We start from the raw sequence: 23379 nt of genomic DNA, 5'->3' as shown, positions 1-23379 counted from the left end.
TCCAATATAAATCCACAACTTAGGGGATGGAGAGATTGTTCAGTGGTTAAGAGTACTGGCTGCTCATTCAAAGGACCTGGGTTCAATTCCCAACACCCTTTTGGCAGCTCGGGAGTTCCAGTTCCAGAGGATTCCAGACCTTTTTCTCACTTTCATAAGCACCGGGCACTCACATGATGCAATACATACATGCAGGCAAAATAAACAGACATTGAAGAAAATTTAAAAATCACAGTTTAAACTCATTAATTACAAAAAGTACAAAATGCACAGACAAGTTAAGAAAAATAGTTTAACACCTATATGCCCACCACCTAGGATTAGCAACAGTTAATCATTTTGTCAAATTTGCTTTGTGTGTGTTCATAGGTGATATGTATATTGATTCTGCATATTTTAATCTCTTCATGTCCCACCTACTTGACTAGTTTCATTTTCTTTCTCTCACCTTTCTTTATCTCTCCTGATTGTTCTCTGCTATCCTCGTATATGGTTACTTGTGCCTGAATATCATCTTTGTCCTCTTCGTTTAAGGAACACCTACACTTTACTAGATCATACTGTTCATTATTATATATGGTTACTATCTGCCTATCTCTCTCACTGTCCTGTTAAACCCTGATTTAATTGAAAAGAATTTTCCCTTTATGCCTCTGCCTTTTCAGTGCCTTACATTTAGTAATTGTTCAGTAAAAGCCAATGACCTACTACACGGTTCTACCTGGTTACATTACAGACAGCTCAAAATCAACACGTCTAAAGGGAACTTATCTCTTTCTTATCAACTGCACACATTTTAAGGCCTCTTCCTGTACTCCTTGACCGAATAATTCAGTCTTTAGAACCAAAGGCCTCAACCCTATTCCTCCTTCTGTACCATCCCTTAAAATAAGTGCTACTGATTTGCCCTCCACAATGAATCCCTATTCTGCCCACATCTTCTCATGTCTACTGTCCAGGTTACCTTCATTTCCCACTTGGAATACTGTCAAAGTCTACCTCAGCTCCCCATACTACTCTTGTTCCTTCCAATCTATTATCCACACAGAAGCCGTAATGATCTTGAAATTGCAGATCTGATATTACTGTCTGTTTAAATCCTGATTATATTACTTTTTTGGATCAAGTCCAGACACTTCCTAGCTTTACTCCAAATACTCTGAAGGTCTGGCCTTCAATTTTATATTTTTTCATTACTTTTTTTTTTCAGTGTTAGGGATGGACCCAGAGCCTCACATATGTTAGTCAAGTTTTCTGTCACCGAACTTCATTCTCAGACTTCTAATTTTCTCTTGCATTACCATCCCCTTCGCACTCTGGGTTTGAACCATTCTGCACTTAGAAGGCTGTAATTGCCGGTTTCCAGCACTTCTCTTTCAGGCCTCCATGCCTTCTCTTGTGTTTCTCCTTGCCTAGAAAGACTAATCCTCTTGAGCTCAGCACAGTTGTACACTTTCCCTGGTTTCCTAGTCTGGGATAGGGGACTCTTGTCTATTATCCACTATTGGCCTGCATAGACCTTTATTGTAGAGACAGTATCATATGCATACTTTATTGAGTAACACAATGATTGTTCCTTACTCTTTGAAATTAATTTCATGAGCTTTAGAAAAGCATAGTTGATATTTTATTTGACTTATCATTTAGTTCATAGCATATAGTGGATGTGAGATAAATATTTAAGAAATAATAAATAAATAATATGAATAAACATCTCTCATATTTATTTTTGTAAATATCTTACAAAATATCTCCCTTCTTTTGAACACATTCTCTTCAAAGAACAATATAGTTGATTTTCATTCAAGTAATATTGCTTAAATTATATTTGAGTGTTCTTCTTTAACTCACTCAGATAATCTCTGGAATTATACTAGTTCTTAAAGATGAATGATGCTACTCTACTTTTTGTTTGGGTATTTTAAATCTCAAAGGTTAACAGCATTGATATTGGGAGGGGAGTATGTTTCTACTGGTCTCATCCCTAGCCCAAATGGCTCCTAAACTTCCTTTTAACACTCAATGTGCATGCTTCACAGAATACTCACTTATATTATAGTTGGTGTTTGATAGATGGTGTTAATTTTCCTCTAGGTTTCTCTAGGGTCCTAAGAATATCAAGGATAGAACAAATCTATGCTTAATCTTGGGAAATACTATTAAGTGAATGCTGGGGCCAAGGATTTGGAGAAGAGTGTTTGGGGATGCTGTGCTGGAAAGTAGACTGAACCAAAAAAGTAGCTAAGCCTGACTCAGAAACATCATTATCTCTGATTATTACTGCAAGGTAACAACCTCAATATTATAGAACTCTTGTGCCCCTAAACTTGTTGAGTAACAGTATTTAACATAATTTTAACTCTCTGCTAAGCAGGGTCCTAAGTGGTTTATATGAAGACTTTTAACCATCTGAACAACTCCATGAGGCCATCACTATTATTCCCAATTTATAATTTATGGAGACATTGAGGCATAGAGAAGTAAATTCTAAAAGTCAAAAACTAGCCGGGTGGTGGTGGTGCACGCCTTTAATCCCAGCACTCGGGAGGCAGAGGCAGGCGGATCTCTGTGAGATCGAGGCCAGCCTGGTATCCAGAGCAAGTGCCAGGATAGGCTCCAAAGCTACACAGAGAAACTATGTCTCAAAACAACAACAACAACAACAAAACTATTCAGAAGCTGGGCCTGGTACCATATGTCCTTAACTGTAATCTCAACTAGACAAGAGAATTGACCCAACTTCGAATCTGGCCTCCTCTTAGTTAGTCCCAGGCTGGTCAGGGCTACAAAGGAAGACCCTGTCCAAAATTAAATCATAAATACATTCTGAACTGCCTGTCACCAAGTATATTAATTCAGTTTACTTCCACACACATTGAGAATCCAGTAAATGTAGTCACTGATAGTATTGACAGAGATGCAAACTGAAGTATGAGTATATCATACCCAACAGTGACACTGGTGAATTGTCCAGGTGGGTCAGCCTCATTCTAGTTGGTGTCTAGAAAGGCAATCCAGTTTAGATCACGAATAGTGCTGGAATATCTGTTAGGTCAAACCTGATTTGTGGTAGGTGAAAAAAAAAAAAGGCTTGGATTTGAGATGTGTGAAGACAGTAATACTGTTTTGACTGTCGAGTTTTTTGCAACAGGCATCTGGTGCAATGTGTTAGCCTGGGGTAGAAAGACACTCTCACACAGATAGCACTTGCTGAGATCAGGTAAAGAAAATGTACCATTTGTGGCCACTAAGAAAATAATTTAGTAAAGGGAGTAATAAGGACGCGCTTTTTATTTGCCCTTCCTGTAAGAAACCAGGAAACATGTAACCCCAGCACTATCCACCTACTCAGGACTTACACCCTCTGGACCTGGGGCTTTTTAGAAGTACTTTCCCATTCTTCTACCCTGACGCCCAAACTCCCCTTCAGGCAAATGAGAGGGAACAAAGTATTCGTGCCTTTCAAAAAGGACTCCAACCAGAATCAGAACTGAAAGCTCTTAAATTGGCGCATTCTCTGGCTTCTCGCCCTTACATTCTTCCCAAAGAGGACTCGACACACCTGGCTGGCCAACCTCAAGAGTCTCTCCTGTAAGGCTTTCCCACCCTGCGACCCTTTTTAGAGACGGATCCCGCAGTGTCCTTTCCTTTCCTCTCTCTCTCTCTCTCTCTCTCTCTCTCTCTCTCTCTCTCTCTCTGTCTCTCTCTCTCTCTCTGTCTCTCTGTCTCTCTCTGTCTCTCTCTGTCTCTCTCTCTCTCTCTTCTCTCTCTCTCTCTCTCTCTCTCTCTCTCTCTCTCTCTCTCTCTCTCTCTCTCTCTCTCTCTCTCTGTCTCTCTCTCTCTCTCTCTCTCTCTCTCTCTCTCTCTCTCTCTCTCTCTCTCTCTCTCTCCTCTCTCTCTCTTCTCTCTCTCTCTCTCTCTCTCTCTCTCTCTCTCTCTCTCTCTCTCTCTCTCTCTCTCTCTTTCTCTCTCTCTCTCTCCCAGCCACCTCTACCCCCAGCCTTCTGGGCGGAGCTTCGCCCTAACGTCCCAGAGCCCGACGCGGCCGCAGCAGTCGCGAGCAAGCATCTCTAGCGCTTGCTGGAGGGATCTGCTTCTGCAGTAGCCTGGCCGCCACAGCTGCGTGCCCTCAGGCAGCCTGCGACCTCGCTGGCGGCTCGCCGGCTGCTGGCCACCCGCTCCCCACCTGGCTCGCACCTAGCTCCGGCCGGGGTCTCCCGCCAAGCGCGAGCCATGGGGCCGCCACCCGGGACCCGGGTCACTTGCCGCGGTGCCTGCGGAGCTGCCCGGCTGCTGGCTTGGTGCTTCCTTCTGGCTCTGAGTCCGCACGCACCCGGTTCCCGGGGAGCCGAAGCTGTGTGGACCGCGTACCTCAACGTGTCTTGGCGGGTTCCGCACACCGGAGTGAACCGCACGGTGTGGGAGCTGAGCGAGGAGGGCGTGTATGGCCAGGACTCCCCGCTGGAGCCCGTCTCCGGGGTCCTGGTACCGCCCGACGGGCCCGGGGCGCTCAACGCCTGTAACCCACACACCAATTTCACTGTGCCCACGATGCAAGTGTCTTGGTTGGCTCTTATCCAACGCGGCGGAGGCTGCACCTTCGCGGACAAGATCCATCTGGCTTATGAGAGAGGGGCTTCTGGAGCCGTCATCTTTAACTTCCCTGGGACCCGCAATGAGGTCATCCCCATGTCTCACCCGGGTGAGTGCAGCTACTAATTTGCACCTCTTCAAACCTCTACCATGACCAGTTTCCCCAGTTTACCTTAGTGCTAGCCTCCCCCACATCCCCTTGCTTGGAAAAAGCAGCGGGTGCCCTTTTTGCCCCCACTGAGTAGAGCAGGGTCCCCCCCTGAGATTTGCCAGGTGTGGGGGTTGGGTTCAAAAAATTCCTTCAAAATTTAATTTGCCTGTGGTGGAAAAGGGTAAGACAAACCGGGGGGCGCGGGGGGGGGGGGGCGACGACGACACAGAGGCTAGCACAGCAGAGGCTTTTGCGTCTTTCTTTCCTGATGTTTCATGAGGGTGCTTTGCCTAGGATTAAGGGTGTGGGAGGAGGGTGGACATTGGCTTTTAAACTAGGAGGAAGGAACATCGCCTGGGAATCTCTTTGCAGTATAAAAACGGATTTCTCTCCACTCTCTGGTTTATCTTCACGTTCGTTTCCTATGTATCAAGTACAAGATTGTGTTACAGTACTCGGTTAACCTCATTGTAATTTTTGTGGAAACTTTAGCTTTGGAGTTCTGTGCCCAGTGGTCTTGGATCCCAAGTACTTCTTGTTATCAGTGCTTTTGTTTGCTTCTTGACAAATCTGATTTAGGTTCTTGAGTTCCAAAGCAGGTGATTAGTATTACTGAAAAAATAAAGGCCCAGAGTTTGTAAAAGTAGTCCAGGTACTTCTGAAATGTGTGGGCATGGCGGGGGTGACTGTTTCACTCCTTCCAGCTGCCCTTCCAGAAACCTCCCTTTTTGTGATTTGTGATCCTAGGCCCTGAAGGACAAAGAAGAAAAAAAAAAAAAAGAGCAGGGGAGAAAACGGAAGAGACAAGGAACAGTGTTTCATGGCTGTTAAGAGCAGGGCCTAAAGTCAGACCTTGACTCAAATTTCTGCTCTGGTGCTTACTAGTCCTGTGACCTTGGGTAACTTATCTGAACTCTGAGTCTCGGTACTCTCATCAGTCAAATGAGACAGGATAATAAGAAAGCGATTATCCACAGGTTTGCCTCTAGGGTAAAATGAAATAAAACCTTCCAGAGTCTAGGACAATGCAACCAAAGGTTAGCAGATACGGAGAATTCTTTAGGAGTGCCCAAAGAAAGGAATTTAGTTATTTAGCTGCATGAGAATTTGTGTGCTGCTTACAATTGTACCACTGGCCCTCCCTGGAGAGCACTTGCATTGAGTGGCTGTGTGGTATAATGGAAAGAGCACTGAACCGGAACTCCAGAGATTTGAGTTCCTCCAAGCCCCTTTGCTTGGCTCAGCTTTGTGACCTTGTGCAAGTTATGTGTCAAATGGTAGTGTAGGTATAGAGGGTGGGCACCGAGTTGGCAGAGCATGCAGACATACAGCTGAGCTGAGAGAACACTATGGTCTGCATCAGCTCTGAAATGCTGTAGTTCTTAGATTTAGAATATTGATTAAGGGAGAAAACTGCATCCTTCCTAGATAATAATACATTGATTAGAATGCAATTACATTGGAAAGGCTACTAGAGTGAAATAATGAGGCTTAGGAAAATTTAAAGTCTTTATTTGGCTCTCTGATTTTATAAGGATTTGACTTAGTCTTCTCCAAATGAGATTCATTTGCATGAATGATTTCCAGTTGAATAATATGTTTTATTTAGAGAGTTCCTAGTTAAGCTACTAGACTCCTGTTAAGGACATTTATCTGATAATTTTAGGAGACAAATTAACTTTTGTTTTGCTCCTACTATGTACGAGGCTTTCCACACAGACATTATTGTTTATTGACAGGCACCATGTGTAGGAAGAAAAACAGACATTGGAGTCAAGATTGGCAATCCAATTCTGGATTTAAATAGCTTTGTGACCTTGGACAGATTATTTAACCTTACTGAGTCTTAGTTTCCCCGTCTGTAAAATGGAGATGATATTTGTGTTTCGATGAGGATAATATATAAGCCTGGTTCAGGTGATAAACAGTCATAAATGTTAGTTGTATAATAGATTAATGATAAGAGGAAACAAAAAGTGAATGCACAAATGTATGATCATTCAGTTACCAATTTGAAGACGTGGATAGACTGAAAAATCTAATTAGGTCTGTTGTGTTTCAGGATCTTGAACAGGAATAAAGAAAATTACAAGTGCAGTGGACGGTTTGGATACTTTTGAAGCTTTTTATTGCCTGAATCGATGGTAGAACAGATAACACTGTTTCTCCAACTACCCTAACTACACCAAAAGCTAAACAATTGCTTTTGAGGCATAAAATGATATTTCTTTCTTGAACTTCAAGAGAAACTAACTTTTCAACATAGGCAGAAAGCAGTGTGTTCACACTTGCTATTGAGTGTTTGGAAAGTACTGTGCTGTTTGCCTTTCTCCTGAGAACAAAACCAGGGCTTTCTTAACATCTGGCTTAAAAAATTATCTTGTATCCTCGTGGTGGATAGGTAGGATGGAGGTTTCAGTTTTAATTCATTATGGATTACACAGGGGCCACCAAATGTGGAAAAGCCATTGCTGTCTTCTTCATTTACATACTCTTGTCTTCACAGACTCTCCGAGGGGCTACAGTTGAATCATCTGTCCTTTGAATTTATACAGAATACCTACGTTCTCCCCTATTATAACTATAAAATCTTAAGCATGTATCATTTCAAGTGACTGAAATAAGTGGTTTTAAGCCATTGCTTTCGGTTTTTGTTTACTTGTTTGTTTCGAAGGCCAGATCTCACTGTATAGCTCAGAGCAGCTTCCAACTCACTTGATAATCCAATGAGTTCAGGAGTGGCCTTGAAAACTCATGAACCTACTGCTTCAGCACCCCAAGTTCTGGAATTACGGGCCATTACCATCCATGCCTGGCAGAACCATTGCTTTATATCTATTTATTTTGAGAGAAATTCCACAATGTGTGAGCAATCAATTAAGAAATTGAAGATAATTTTAATAGATTATAAAATTTCACAATAAGGTAGTCACTATTAGCTGGGCATGGTGGTACATGCCTTTAATTCAAAACAGAGTTAGGTGGATCTCTAATCACTGAGTTCAAGGCCAGCCAGGGCTACACAGAGAAAACCTGCCTCAAAAAACAAATAAATAAACAAAGCCCACAAAGTGTAGTTGTCTATCAACCCATGAAACTATGTCTGGATTTTATTTGGTGACAAACTATTCAGAAAACCCGGCTTCACATAGGCCATTGCAAAGGATACATATGAAGTAATTGCTTGCTGTGGAATGCCTGACTACATAGATTTCAACCAAATTGATCCAGAAACCTGGATAAAAATCCTGGAGAGAATTTGCTAGCAAAGTTTAATCATTCAGAGTCACTTCAAAGATGAAAAATCAGAAAATTTAGAGTAAGCACTGAGGCCACCTAAATTGTAGCTTTTCCACAATGAAAAGTATGTGAAGCATGCTTTCTCAATTGCACAACTTACTGTTCTTTCGTAGCACAAGCAGATGGGCCTAAACCATGCCTGCTGTCTAATTGAGAATAGCCTACAGGTTGAAGTGATCTGCGTACTCTCCTGTACAATCTTCCTTGCATCAGTCTGGGCAGGCATGAATTTATTGAAAGGCCTATGCAGAGCTACATAGAGCCATCATGGTCTATGACACATTCACAAGAACTTGAAACATATGGGGGAAGAGGTGGCAGGGGAAGCCTTGTTCCTGACGGCTTTATTAAAAAAAAAAATGAATGAACTAAACAGTGTGACTTGATTGGGTGCTCTTCGGTCAAACACAGTTGGGTATGTAAAAGATGCTTGTGTACTTTGTCGAAAGTGGGTACAGTACATTAGTTAAGAGAATGAGGGCCTGCCATTTACTATTTCTAATCTCTAGGGCAGCCATTTTACTTCTCTGACTTCTCTCATATATGGTAGGCATAATTTTTTAAGCCTCATAAGGTTGCTAGGATTAAATGAGATGGTGTCGATGAAATGTTCTTTGTGATCCTAGTAAGCTAGTTAAATGTATATTATGAAATGAAAATTGAGTGCTATGTTCAGAGAACAAAATTTGAAAATGAGCAGCCTCCAGTATTTCAAAGTCCACATAACTTAAAATCTTAACTTAAACCCCTTCAGGCATAGAGTAGATAGGGCAGAATTTCTTTTCACAAGGAAAAACTTTTGATCTTCCAAGCTTTGACATTCTTTAGTAGCTTCTTCTCAGTTAAGCTCCCAATCTTTTTTCCATTCAAAAGGGACTTTGAAATACTGTTTGTCTGAGCTATCTCACTCAGTAGACCAGGCCTGCCTTGAATTCACAGAGATCCGCCTTCCTCTGCCTCCCTAGCGCTGGGATTAAAAGTGTGAGCCGCAATACCTGGCCCTGAAATACTGTTTTCTGCTGATTTATCACAGTCCCAATATATGCTTGACTCCCTTTTTCTTTTCTTCTAGAATAGTAACTTTTCCAGTAGAATAAGTTAATTGTAGGATTAAGTGGTGAGGATTTGCAATACCATAGCCATTTTCCAAATGTTCCTGTCATATCTCTGTAGTACTGTATTTGATACTGTGAGCTGTGCATGGACTTCTCCCAGTCTCCTGCTTCCCTGTTTTATTAGCCGGTTTACCTACCACTTCTTTCCCATTGCACTCTGTGCCTCACAGCTCCCTCCATTTATAAACAGCTGTGGCATCAAGTTGATGCTATCACTTTAAATAGTGTCACACAGTCCCCTTCTGTCTTGTGATAATTAATACCCTGCTTTCAGTTCCCATGTCTTCTCTTGGAGAACGGCAGTTAGCTTTCTGATTGGTCTCCTTGCCTCCAGTCATTTTCTTCCTGCACGCAGTTCTTCCATGTTGCTAACAGAGCACGGCTCTGATCACATAAATGCCTTGCTTACACATTTGACAATTTGTTGCTCAGCATAGCATACACAATTTAATAAACTGGTCCCAAAGTACTTTGAAAACTTTATATTTCTCCTCTCTCATTAATGCCTTAGATGTACTCTATCCTTTCCTAGTATCATTTGTTTAGTCATTTTTAAATTATTGTGGGAATGCAGTGTGCATGCCATAGAATACATATGAAAGTCAGAGGACATCCTTCAGGAGTCAAGTCTCTCCTTCACCCTGGGGCCTAGGGATCCAACTCTAGCCATCAGGCTTGTGCAGCAAACTCTTTAACCGGCTATTTGAGTGCACTTCTGCTATTATTCTTCCCAGTTCTGCAGCTCAGAAACCCACCCACCCTTCAAATTTCAGCACAAATCCTTCTTTATCTTTTAAAATAGTTTTTTCTTTAAAAAACAGTTTAGCTTGTTTACTTCTTTGAGACAGGGCCTCACTATGGAAAGCCTGAGTAGCCCGAAACTAGATAAAGCAGTGAGGCTGGCCTCAAACTCACAGAGATCCCGCTGCTTCTGCCTCTTTGAGTGTTGGGATTACAGGCATGGGCTACCAAACCCAGCCAGTTTCATTTTTAATTAACACACAACAATTACACACATATATGAGGTTCAATTATAGCATTTCTATGAAATACAATTTTTTCTTCTGCCTGCTGCAGCCCACACTTAAAACAAAATAAATCTTTTGGTTAACCAGCACTTCACTTCTACTTTCTGCCTTTTGCCCATTGTTACTTGTTTACATATTTTGCCTTCCTGCTGGATGGTAGTCATTGTAATGTTTTGTTAGTCTTTAGATTCCTCCTCACAGGAACCTTTCTTTCGGATGCACCTTAGAAATGCCTTTTGAATTGCCCTAAACACACAAGGAGTCAAATGCTAGAGGGTCACAACATCTGCTAGAAAAGTATCCTAGGACTGGAAACTGAACTTCATTTTACTTCATTACTAACTGTGTTTCTTGTGTGAGTATACAAAATTGAGTAAACAGCATACTCTGTTAAAGGATTTAGGATTTCATAGCAGGGAGAATACATGATGAGAGTAGAGAAATACTTCCAACTAGAGGCACCCTAATTTCTATAGCGACCAACCTAATAACTAAATTCTGTGGGTTTTTAAACAAAATTACCTGGGTAACAAAAAAAAAAAATAGTGACACATGTGAGTTTTTACATTGTGCTTAACCTGTGCTATTTTGGGATGTTTAAAAAAAAAGCCTATTTATGCCAGCCTTCAACTTGTGTCTCCAATTAAAATGCTTCCATTGAACATTTTGAATTTCCCAGCATAAAATGATCCCATCTTTAAAAATGGAAGCATAACTAGATCAGTACATTGTTTTCCATGCAAATAAGAAGGTTCTACCCCCTCCATCTCTGGAAAATATGTATTATCACATATATTCTAACGCCTCCGTGTTCCCCATCTTTTTCTTGCCTTTGTTCCCACTTCTAACATTGTGAAAATTTGTAATCAAAAGCACTGAGTTGCAATATAGGAGTGTAGTATACACAGTACAAACATACATTTTCTGTGTTATTTTCTGATTATAGAACTAAGTATAGGTAAAATGTAAAATAAAAATGTATTACTCAACATTCCCTAGCACAGAAGTAAAAACCATTAATAGTCTTTCTTGTATCTTTTCCATGTATGGCTAGAGCTTTTTATTTTACTTTTATTGTAGTAGTTAATTTTTCATAATTAGTAGTAATATTCAGAAAATTTTGAAAAGGCATACATGTTTGTAGAAAAACCCAGTTGTCATATTTAGTGTTTTAGCCATAATTTTCTTTTTCTAATAATATATTATTTTTTAAATTCTACATATGTACTGTGTACACTACAGCCTTGTGTCAAAACTCAATGCTTTTAATTACAAATTTTCCTTGTGTGGGTAAAATTGAAAAGAGAATTCTCTTCTAGTTGAAGGTCATGACAATTAACTAGGGGCTGGAACGGAACTGAACTTCTTCCATTAGCCATCAGAGAGGAAGTGCAATAGTTGGATGAAGATTTACTTGGGTTAAAACAAAAATGTGTTCTCCATAGGTGTTTATGTAAAGATATACTCAACAGTTATAAAGTGATCTATGTTACCCCATGTGCATTGTCTATTAAGACTTTGCTCTTTTGACATACTTTTTCTTTCCTGAGACAGGATATGGTGTATCCCAAGCCAGCTTCCATCATCCTATGTAACCCATGATGACCTTGAGATACTGATCCTCAAGCTTCTGCCACCAGGGTGCTGGGGTTACAGGTGTACACTACCAAGCTCAGTTTATTTGGTGCAGAGGATGAAACCCAAGGCTTTGTGCATGCTAGGCAAGCAGTCTACCAACTGAGTGATATCCGAAGCCACCTTTGAAGGGTTTGATCAGCATTTGTGCTTTAGTTATCCTTCTCTCAATATTCCTATAGGTGATGTCTTTTTATAGTTGAGATATCCTCCCAGCTCCCTATTGCTTGATGAAGTTGTATCTCATTGACTGAAGTAGCTTTAAAATACATTTCTGTCCTTACAACTGTAAAATATCACTGGAGGTTTTCCAACCTTTATTTGACAGTGCACCACCTATTTTGGAGAGGATTGCACTGGGTTGGAGATCCAACACTGGGAAAAAAGAATATATATATATATATATATATATATATATGCACATATATATGTGTGTGTGTTTATGTATGTGTGTGTATAAATTTTAGTGAAATATAACATACATAATTATAAAGGTACATAAATCATTAGCTCATAACTCAATGGATTTTTTCACAAATGAAAGCACTTGTGTAACCTGCACCTAACTTGATAAAATAAAATAATATCAAATCCCAGAAGACAATAGAATAGCCCAATGTAAAAAAAAACTTTTATGTATCATAGTTATTAATTGTGTCGCTTGAGAGACAGTCCCCTTGTATGTGATAGCCCAGTCAACTATAGAAACTGTATAGTGATTACCCTCCCCTACATATTGAAGGGTGTTATTTATTTATTTTCGAGACAGGGTTTCTCTGTGTAGCTCTGGCTGTCCTGGAACTAGCTCTTGTAGACCAGGCTGGCCTCAAACTCTCAGACATCTGACTGCCTCTGCCTCCCAAGTGCTGGGATTAAAGGCGTGCACCACCACTACTGCCCAGAATAGGGTGTTATTTTATTACCAAATACTTGTTTTGTGTGTGCGTGTGTGCGTGCGTGTGCATGTGCATGTGTGTGTGCGTGTGTAAGTGTTTTGATAATGGTACTAAGACAGTTCCCAATTGCTACACTCTGCTCTACTTTGAAGCTCTGCATGAGTCTTCTGTTCTTATTGCTTTTCCTGCTCTCTTTTTCAGCTGTATATGGCCTTCTTTGCATCATGGTATGTGTTCTTCTTGCATTTGCCAATAGACTAACTACAGTATTGATTTTTTTAGCAAAACAAAGTCTGGTGATTCATGCTGAGCAGTGGGAAACCAGATGTAATTGGAGGTTATTGGGTTCAGAATCTAATTGTGACTCACTCAGTTTTAACACTTGAACAATCAAGTTAGGTACCAATCTATGACTTTGAGTTAACTCTATTCATTTTGACCTTTTCTTCAAGATGACAGTACTAAAATTTGTTGTGTCTTTATGATCTCTCTAGACATTACCATTTCAGAGAAAATATCGAAGTGGCTTAGACAAATGCTGCCTGCAATTAATGTTATCTTGGCATTTAAAAAGAAAATAACACCATATTATTAACATTGTTGGTAAAATTGCGGGTTGTTTTCCTCTTCCTTGTCTTTTCTTTATTTTCTGATTTCTTAATTTGAATATATTTTACTTTTGTAATCAGAAAAATTGTTTTAAAAAAACCTCAACACTCCAATAGTTTGGTACAGCTTAAAGAAAGAATTAATACTGCAGTATGATAAGAACATGTGATTATAGAATGATTTACAGACTGAGAATTTAGAGTTTCTTTGGCCTTTTGAATATAGTTGTATGGTGATTAGGTTGCATATGTCTTCTAAACACTAATTGATTTTTTTCATATGTAAAAATGAGACTCAGACACTAAAGAACTTGAAGGTCTTGGGTTTTCCTATCTTGTTATGAAATGTTTCTCTTTTTCTGTTATATATAAAATATTTAGTATCCCTTTGTACACATAGAAACATACCTACCTCATCTTTCTTTGTATTTTCTTTTCTTTTCCAGAAAAGACTTGCAGAATCTTACTAGTATTCTCCAGCATCCATTTTATTCAGGACTTTTTAAGATCGTGCCTAGCTTAAAGATTCAGTGTTGACAATTTCCACCCAGTAGCAGTACTAGGTTCTCTGATAGTTTTTGTTGTTGTTGTTTTTTCGAGACAGGCTTTCTCTGTGGCTTTGGAGGCTGTCCTGTCCTGGAACTAGCTCTTGTAGACTAGGCTGGTCTCAAAATCACAGAGATCGCCTGCCTCTGCCTTCCGAGTGCTGGGATTAAAGACGTGTGCCATCAATGCCCAGTGATTCTCTGATAGTTTTTGTCACTCTAAGGAAAGGGATAGCTGGGCGGTGGTGGCGCCTGCCTTTAATCCCAGCACTAGGGAAGGGAAAGAATTTTTACTGGACTAAGAACAGTGGGGAACCTTAGTATTCTTGTTTTATACTTTATTAATGATGGATAGAACATTCTGGGTCATTAAAACTGAATTACTTCTTAATTTCCCTTGAAATTACTTTCTCCTATGTGAAACTTCACCAGTTTGTGGTTCATATAAGAAACCTTTGACTATTATGTTGATATGGAACCATTTCTTTTCCTCTTAAGAAATGTGCCCTACTTTCTGCCTCCAAACTCTAACTTTACTAGTTTAGTCAATTCTGTCTTAGGTACTCTTAATTTTGCACATATGGGTATGTTCCCATTCTTTTGCTCCCCTCTCCTCTTTGCCCTATATTTGCCCTCTCTATTTCCTCAGTTTCTGATCTCTGTTGCCTTCTTCCTGCTAGGTGCCTGAAGTGAAATTAATCACTATATAAAAAAGTCCATGCTCTTGATATATGATGACCTTGAGTGTGGAGTTACACTCATTCCCATAATCACTGCAAAACCAATCAGTTATATAAGCTTCCTGATTAAATACACTTTCTCATGTTCCAGGATTCAAGATAAACCTGAAATGGATTTTGTTTGTTTTGCTATAGGTATTACAGTGATATGATTTTTTTTGAAAAGTTTTATTACATTTAAAATTAAGTAATAATTTTTATTTTCTTAGGCTTTAGTCCTCAGAGCATTTAAAATGCAGTAGTCTGTGTGCTCTTTTGAAAAATCCAATTTCTTCTAGCAACATTACTGGGGAGAAAAAGTGTTATGTCTAGTTCCAAACAATTAGCTTACAAATAAACTTTAGAATATTACCCATTATTGTGGCTCTTGTTGCTTATAATGAGCGTCCTGTAGCTCTTTGGCTTATTTCATCCTTCCAGTGTGCTGCTTGGACTTCATTGTTTTCAGCTTCTTTGTCACATGGATCATGGTTCTCCCTCACAATTCCCATGTGGTGCACCCTGACAAAATTTTGTTTTCCTAATATTTGATGATCTCTAGAGAATATTTATGTATTCTAATAACACATAATGTTCTTAATTTTTAAAGATATTTTCATTTTCTATATATGTGCATTTGCCTGCATGTGCCTCTGTGCACCACATGCCTGTGGTGCCTTTATAGGCCAGGAGAAGGCATTGGATTCGCTGGCACTGGAGTTATAGATGACTGTGAACTACCAGCTGGATGCTAGGAACTGAAGCAGAGTCCTCTGGAAGAGCAGCCAGTGCTCTTAACTGCTGAACCATCTCTCCGGCCTGTGTTCTTACGTAATTTGTTTAATATCTTAAGTTTGACTTGTGCTTTAGTTAGCCAACAGCTTTACAAGTGCATCTTTTATCTTCTTAAAAAATTTAAATACTCATTTGGATAGATACTAGAAAATGTGATTGTTTTCTGTGAGAATTTCATTCACAAAGCCACGAACAAACCACCTATAACACTGTTCCCAAGTCCTCTTCTACAGAAGGTTTGTATCAAATTCTTGGTTTTCACCAATTCTATTTCACTTTCACAAGAAGGCAAGAGGCATGAGATATCAGAACTGTCCAATGTAAATATAACCTCTCACCTCCTTTCTGTAATCCTCTTTTGTGTGTCTTTTCCTGGGAAGACATGAGCAAGCATCTACTCATTTCAGATAAGGTGCTGACTAAAGAAACAATTCCACTTGAGTCTAGCTAGCTTCGTCAACTAGTGACTTTATTGGGATTACTCACAAGAGTATGGATGTTTCTAAGCAGCTGCTGCATCACTGAAAAGCATGAGTGACAACTCATGAAAGCTGCATCCTTGGACCTCCCTGCAAGACTTGTAGCCAGCCCAGTCAGCAGGAGACTTCTCTCCAACAGTAGTTAGTGCTTATATAACAGTGGGAATGCTTTTTTATTTCATTTTTAAACTTTTTGATTCAAATTAAAATTTATCATAAAGTATGTTCTGATCATGATTTCCTCTCCCCAGTCTCCTCCCCAATCCTCCCCACAGTACATTTTTTCATTGCATTTTTTCATATAGTATTTTGTGTTCATATTATATTCCCTCCCTCAACTTTTCCAAGAAACTTGGGGGGGGGTGTTTTTGAATCTTGTTAAGTTTCGGGAATTTTCTGAGACTTATGAGTTGTTTATTGCCTGGGCCTTTTGCTCCCTGAGTCATTTGCTCCCTGAGTCCTAACAAGCTTTCCACCTGGATGGAATATTTCAATAGTATCCTCAAACCACTACATTTTCCCTTCTATTTGGCTGATGCTTGTTGGTTAAACTTGCTAACAAAGTAAGGGAATTGACTTAACCTTGAACAATGTAATGAAAGGGCAGCAGATAGCCTTTGATTATAAGGAAAGCTACTTGATTGCTTTATCTTTTTATTTCAATCTATGGTACCAAGGGTGAAGGTGTTCCATTTGAAAATGGTAGATAGTATATTACAATGCAAGAACAGATGCTCTTGAGTCTGATTGCTTGGCATGAATTCCTGCTTTACCCATGAGTAAATACATAATATGGGGCATTTTGGCAATCTAAACCTCAGTTATCTTGTTTATGAAGGAGACCTAGTAATGCCTATTTTCCCTGATGTTATAAAGTATTGAACACGTAGTGAACAATTGAAGAATGTTAGTTATCTTGAACTTTTTGCTAACAGTTGTTCATTAGTTTGAAACATAGTACTTTTCTATTGGCTATTTCAGTTGTTGAATATCATACTTTGAAATATGAAATTGTTTTACATGCAAAAGAAGAAAAGAGCAGCAACGCACATACTGCTATTTTTCTTGGTAGTTTCTAAGAAATTATAGGAAAATTCTATAATGAAGAAATGAGTATAAGCATGGTGGCAAATATCTGTTATTCCAGTAGGAGTTTGATGTCAGCCTTGGCTACATGGTAAGACCCTGTCTCAGTATAGAATGAGGACAACTAGGGATGTAATTCAGTGGCAGAACACTTGCCTATCATATACGAGTCTCTGGGTTTGATCTCCACACAGTAAGAAAACAAATAAAGACAAAAATAGAAAGAAAATGAAAAACCTACCAAACAAAAAGAAATGGGATATAGGAACAACTGTCATGCCTTCCATTCCTCTATGCATTTCCATTTTTAAAAGTAAGAACAAAACCTTAATATTAAGAGATTATACCCTATCAACAGAAATGTTCATGGCTCCTCTTCTGGAACAGAGGTAAAGGGAAGGGATTTAGGAATCAGATGGATTTTGATATGATTCCCAGTTCATTTATCTCCTGTAATAGCTTTGTGAGCTTTGCCAAATTAATCTCTTTAAAACTTGATTTCTACCCATGTAGAGTAGAGAATAATAATTATGTCTACATTATAGGTTTATTATGATGGATAAATTTAGATAAAGAATTAGGTGCACATTTTAATACATTAAAAGAAAGCTTGACTTCCCTTTTGATTAATCGATAGCCCAGTCTTGGACAGTAGCAGTGCATATCACTATAGCATTTCTCAGAACCTGTAATATGTTATGAAAATTCCATTCAACTTCATCCAATGTATTGTTTCTGAACTTCCTTATCTATAGACTTCCTTTTTACCTCAAAAATACTAAACATCTGAAATATAATTTGGGAATTCTGATTAGCATGCACTTGACAATTTCTCCCACTATTTTTTAAATTTTGGTCTCATAATTTTAACTATATCAAAGTCGTGTCAGTTTACAGAAATAATTAAACCAGCAGAGTGAACTCAACTCATTATGGTAAGGATAAAATTCTTCAAATGTGACAAACATTTATGTGTATGGTTTGTACCTTTTAGATCATGCAGATGAAGGTTCAGTGTAGATATCTATAGACAAGACTTGTCTTTTTAATGACTCTTAGAAGCAATTTATTATGAAAGAATAAACACATGACTTTTAAGTTATCTGTAGAGGTATAGTATAGAAGCTAGCCATTTGATACTTTATACAAAAAGAAGCCCAGTGTACTCAGGTATTCATATTTATGACTTCTGGGTACATATAACATAAGATATATATATATATATATATATATATATATATGTGTGTGTGTGTGTGTGTGTGTGTGTGTGTGTGTGTGTGTGTGTGTGTAGTTATGCAAAGGCATTACAGAAACTCCGTTAACTTATAAAAGCCTAGTTAATATTCCAAACTATACTGATAATGCATTTTCCAAGTAAATCTCCCTGTTCCAAACTATTACCTAAGAGTATGAAAAAGAGGGTTCCAAAACGAGCAAAAGTTTGAACGTCCTATATGTTGGGTGTGACAGGAGTTGAAGTTTGATCAAGTAATACATAGACATATATTGCAACTCCATTGCTTCTTTCCATGGAGTTCACAGTTTCAGTCTCTATTGAAGTTTTCCTCCTCACTAATAGTTTTATCAGTGTTACCCTTTTGATCTGTAATGTCTACCAAGGGAACATGTGTTAAAGGCTTGGTCTCCAGCCTTTGTCACTACTGGAAGGTGGTACATCTTCTAGACATGAGCCTAATGAAATAAAGGGAGTGGGCCCCTGAAGGCAATATGCATTTCCTCTGACCTCTCTTTACCTCATGGTATTTATGTGGTACGTAGCTTTGTTCTGCCACACACTCCCCATGATGGCGTTCTGCTTTGCCACATGTCCAAAGCAACTGAACCAAGTTCCCAGCCCAAATGATAATGGATTGCAGCCTTTGAAATTGTTAGACAAAATCGACTTTTTCTCTTTGCAAGTTGTCTCAGGTATTTTGTCACAGCAGTGCAAATCTAAATAGCATAATCTAGCTCTCAAATGTCAACTTAGGAAGGAATTTCAGGTCTACACAACAGTAACACTGGCTGGTGTCTAGAGTTGGGCACTGTTTAAGACACAAAGCACATCTTTTTCTATTTGTCCTTAAATTAGTTCCATTTGAACTAAAACATTCAGAGTGAAGTGGCAAGTGCTGGAGGCTATGTTCCAGTTGAAGAGTAAGCTTTGAAGTCTAGGCTATGACTGTATTCTGCACCCATGTGTTTTGCCCATGGATACAGAAGCAATTGAGTCAGTGGAATTCTCCTTCCTATGGCTTCATAATGTAGGAAAATAAGGCTGATCAATATGAAAGCAAATATCAGATATTCACATGCATGGGTTTCCTTTCTCTGAAATCCTTATCACTTCCATCTAGTTGCCTTTTTATTACTGCTCAGCAAACTACCATTCCAATGTCATGTTAGTCAGTGATTGGTTGCTTCACCCTGTGCCATCAACTGTTCCATCAGATTCGGAACAACTCTGAATATTGCACAATTTATTACTCTAAGGGATTGAATACATGATGTTATACATTACTAACATTGTTCTGGAAATCATATGTGAGTAGCAACAGTACATGATGAATTTAGTCCCATTATGGCACTAGAAAATAATAGCAAAAATTTCAATATAATTGCAGGATGTGTTGATAATTGAGTAACTTGTATTCTATTGAATGTTGTAATAGTACATCTATATTTTTCTCAGTATCAACACAGTTAAAGTTGTATAGTGACCTGTTATAGCTGCTTCAAGGTTTTTCTTTTGTGATCTCTGAACAATATCCTAAATACTAAAACCACTGCTTTCCTAGTGAACCAGATGACTGTAGACTGTATTCTAACCTGACCTTAGGACCCAAATGGCCTGTGTCCTGGTGCTTAAATTTAATTCTGAAGATGAGATATGCCCAAGCTCCAGGTTGGAGAGGGATTATTGTTTTCACTGGAGCAGGCCTATCAATATGGTAATTTTAGCTGAGTCAGCACTACACTACACACTAGGTCTAAAGAGTATGATTAATCTTTAGCTTTTTCTCAACATACATCTCATGTGCTTTCTTTAGGCAGGTATACCCTGTCTAGATATGACACCTTTGTATGTGACAAATAGGCATATCTTAGAATATTCGACAGTGATTATCTTAAAAGAATGGATTTGTTTTTCAGATTAAATCAAGATTTGAAGGATCACTAAATATACTATAACTCACAATAGCCCAAGATGTTTCACTGAAGTTTTAAACCATAAATACTATTGAACTATTGAACTATAAATGTGTTATGTGTTTCCTTCCTTTATATACATACCTATGATAAACTTTACAAATTAAGTAGAGTAAGAATTAGGAACAATAAATAATAATAAAGTAGAATAATTATAGTAATAGAGTAAACAAAAGTTTATGATATTTTTATTTCTGGGATTTTCTGTATAATAGTTTTGGAATATAGGTAATTGAAATGTCAGAAAATAAGATTGTGGACAAGAGGGTATTATACAATTAAAACACCACTTAACATGTGTTTATTGGATATATGTAATGACCACTTTACCATATGACATGGATACAATGATGAAAGACATTGTCACCAACCTGAAGAAGTTCATAGCATGGTGTGAATGACAACTAAAGCATGTAACTTCAAGAGGAGTATGCACTATGTAGCTTAAATTAGACTTCTAACCCAGATGTGCCAGGATGTTCTAAAATGACATTAAATCTCCTTCTGTATTTGAAATGGAGCTTTTAAAGAACATTTTACCAAAAGAATAATGTGAATGTAAAAAGGTTTCTTGAACCCACAAAGACAGCAAATCAAAGAAATAGACTGGTGGCTTGGAGACTAGTTAGGAAATTTTTATTGGTGATTTGGATGATATCAGTGACAATGGAGAGAGATGTATTGTAAGGGGGAAAGGAATGGGGCTATTTCTGATGGGGCTAATTTTCAAACTTTTCTGGATGAAGTGTGTTGCATACTTTTTTAAAAAATGATTCTCTTGGCAGAGTTTTTCTATACATAACAAACAATAGAAATTATTAAAATTATTTAACCTTAATATCAATCAAGCTATAATCAAACTCCAATGTAACGCTTCTCAAAGTATTACCTGTAGACTACATGCTGCAAAATAGCCCATAAAACTAGTCAAATCAGCAGATTTCCACATCTCACCCCAGATGTACTGACTCCAAATGGGGATTGGGAAGACTCCCAGTTAAGTCTCATGTACATTAAAGTTTGAGGATCATTGATTTATCTCCAAAATATCTTAAAATGTTATTAGAGAACTGCTGTTGGTCCCTGACAATTTCTCAGTGGTCCAAGAAGTCATAATAACACTTAGACATCATTTACATCAGTCACTGTGCTCATATTTATACAAGTGATGTAAAAGCAGTAGTGAAGAAAACTGCTAGCATCATTTTTTGAGACATGTCTCACTGTACAACTCTGGCTGTTTTGGAACTCATTCTGTAGACCAGGCAGGCCTGGAACTCACAGAGATACACTTGCCTTTGCTTCCCGAGCGCGGGAATTAAAGGCACATGCCATCACACTCTGCCTATCTGCTAACAACAAATTAAGACTGGAGCACAAAATGGTACTAATTGTATCTCCTACCGCTGTGCACTTATAGGGAAAAGAATATGTCAACTTCACATAAGAATGTCCCCAATATTGTGGCACGCTCAGCGTTAATGGGGAATGTATATTACATCTTTCTCCACAAGGCTTAGTGATCATTGTGGAAGAGGAGGCAGAATAATTGGAAGCCAGCGGTGATGGATACCTACAAAGAACAGCATTTTCTTTTTTTTCTTGTTCTGTTTTTTTATTTTTGGTTTTTTACGAGACAGGGTTTCTCTGTGGCTTTGCAGCCTGTCGTAAACTAGCTCTTGTAGACCAAGCTGGTCTCGAACTCACAGAGATCTGCCTGCCTCTGCCTCCCAAGTGCTGGGATTGAAGGTGTGTGCCACCACTGCCCAGCTGGAACAGCATTTTCTGAATACAATAGGAAGTCAGTTTCACATATGAACTCACAGTTTGTATGACAGAATGTACCAGACCTTGATGGGGGAAGTACTTCTGTGTATGTTTATCTTATTGATTGTTAAATAAAATACTGCTTGGCCAATGACTAGGACTTCTCATCTGTTAGCTCAGTCTTAATTATCATAAATCTATATATGTTATAAGACTTATCTTATCGGACGCCTTATTGGCGTCCCTCCTTGCCGGTGGCTCACATCCTGCCGCTGGAGGAGGCGAACGGGAAAAGAGGGACGCTTCCTGTTTCTCCTTCTTTAAATATGAGTCTCCTTGTTATGTCACTTCCTGTCTGGATCACCACTTCTCTACTACATTTCCCAGAATCTTCTTTGACTCCTAGTCCTGTCTAACTTACTGTCTCATTGGCCAAACAGTATTTTATTTAACAATCAATAAGATAAACATACACGGAAGTACTTCCCCCATCAAGACCTTAGTAAGATAAAACCAGACAAAATGACAACATGGAAGGGGAAGTGGGCATGAAGCCCTACCCCTAGCTCAGGAGCTATGGGCATTTGATAGCTTCTGGCAGAGGGTGAATCATTTTTCTTTGAGGGCATGACCCCAGGGAGGACCAAGCTCTAGGGTTGGCCCCACCCCCGGCAGTATGTGGACAATAGTAATTGGACTTGGTGGGTGTTTTGAAACAAGAGACCATGAAGTTGGGTGGGTAGGGAAGTGGGGATGGACTTGGATGGAATTGGAGGACAGGAGTGGATATGATAAAAGGACACTGCATGAAGCCTCAAACAAGTAATAAAACTTTTAAAAATTAAAAATAAAACCGAAGATCACTTAAAGATACCCTGATGAATGAATAAAATAACTAATTTTGTTAAATCTCTCCTCTATGCCATTCCCATGTATTTCTATGTGAAGTAGGCATGAAGCAGCTTCCACCACAATGTGTGTGGAGGAAAAGCTCATGTGGGATAGAGCTGTCAGAGGAACTAGCTATTCTCTTCAAATGCCTCCTTTTAACTTGACAACCTACTGACAAACAGGAGCTCTTCAGAGCTAAATATTTGGAAGACCTTTTCTCAAAACTGAAAACTGAGCCTGTCATTTCAAGGAAAACCACTGACAGTATTTGCTGCCAATGATATAATTTTAAGTTTTCAGTAAAAATTGGAATTTAAAAAAAAGTACCCATCATTTGAACTTGATACCTTCCTGATTACATGGACTTTTTTGATAACATTAGAATTGATATTAACAACTGATTTACTCTTTTAAATATTGTGAGGTCTTGAAATGAGTTGTCATTAATATCTGTATAATCCAGTGAGCTAAGACTTTCCAGATGATCAATGCACAATATTAAAGTGGATAAATGAAGCTGAGAATGTACCCTGATTGATTAAGTGCTTGCCCCAGAACCCA

At 38.8% G+C, this 23379-nt stretch overlaps 1 protein-coding gene across 2 annotated transcripts in view; it reads left to right on the top strand.

Moving 5' to 3' along the window:
* Rnf128 (ring finger protein 128) overlaps nt 1-23379 on the top strand; it is a 102131-nt gene that overhangs the window by 41386 nt on the left and 37366 nt on the right. The window contains exon 1 of one of the 2 annotated variants that reach the window (XM_027433667.2): nt 4234-4702. The exons of the other annotated variant lie outside the window; for it this stretch is intronic. Coding sequence (XP_027289468.1) covers nt 4234-4702 — 469 coding nt within the window. Of the gene's footprint in view, nt 1-4233; nt 4703-23379 lie in introns of those variants that run through there. 2 annotated transcript variants of the gene reach the window in all.

Source organism: Cricetulus griseus, chromosome X, assembly GCF_003668045.3.
Source record: "Cricetulus griseus strain 17A/GY chromosome X, alternate assembly CriGri-PICRH-1.0, whole genome shotgun sequence".
NCBI classification, from domain to species: Eukaryota; Metazoa; Chordata; class Mammalia; order Rodentia; family Cricetidae; genus Cricetulus; species Cricetulus griseus.
The sequence above is the reverse complement of the archived record's forward strand: the minus strand, read 5'-3'. Positions and strand labels throughout refer to the sequence as shown.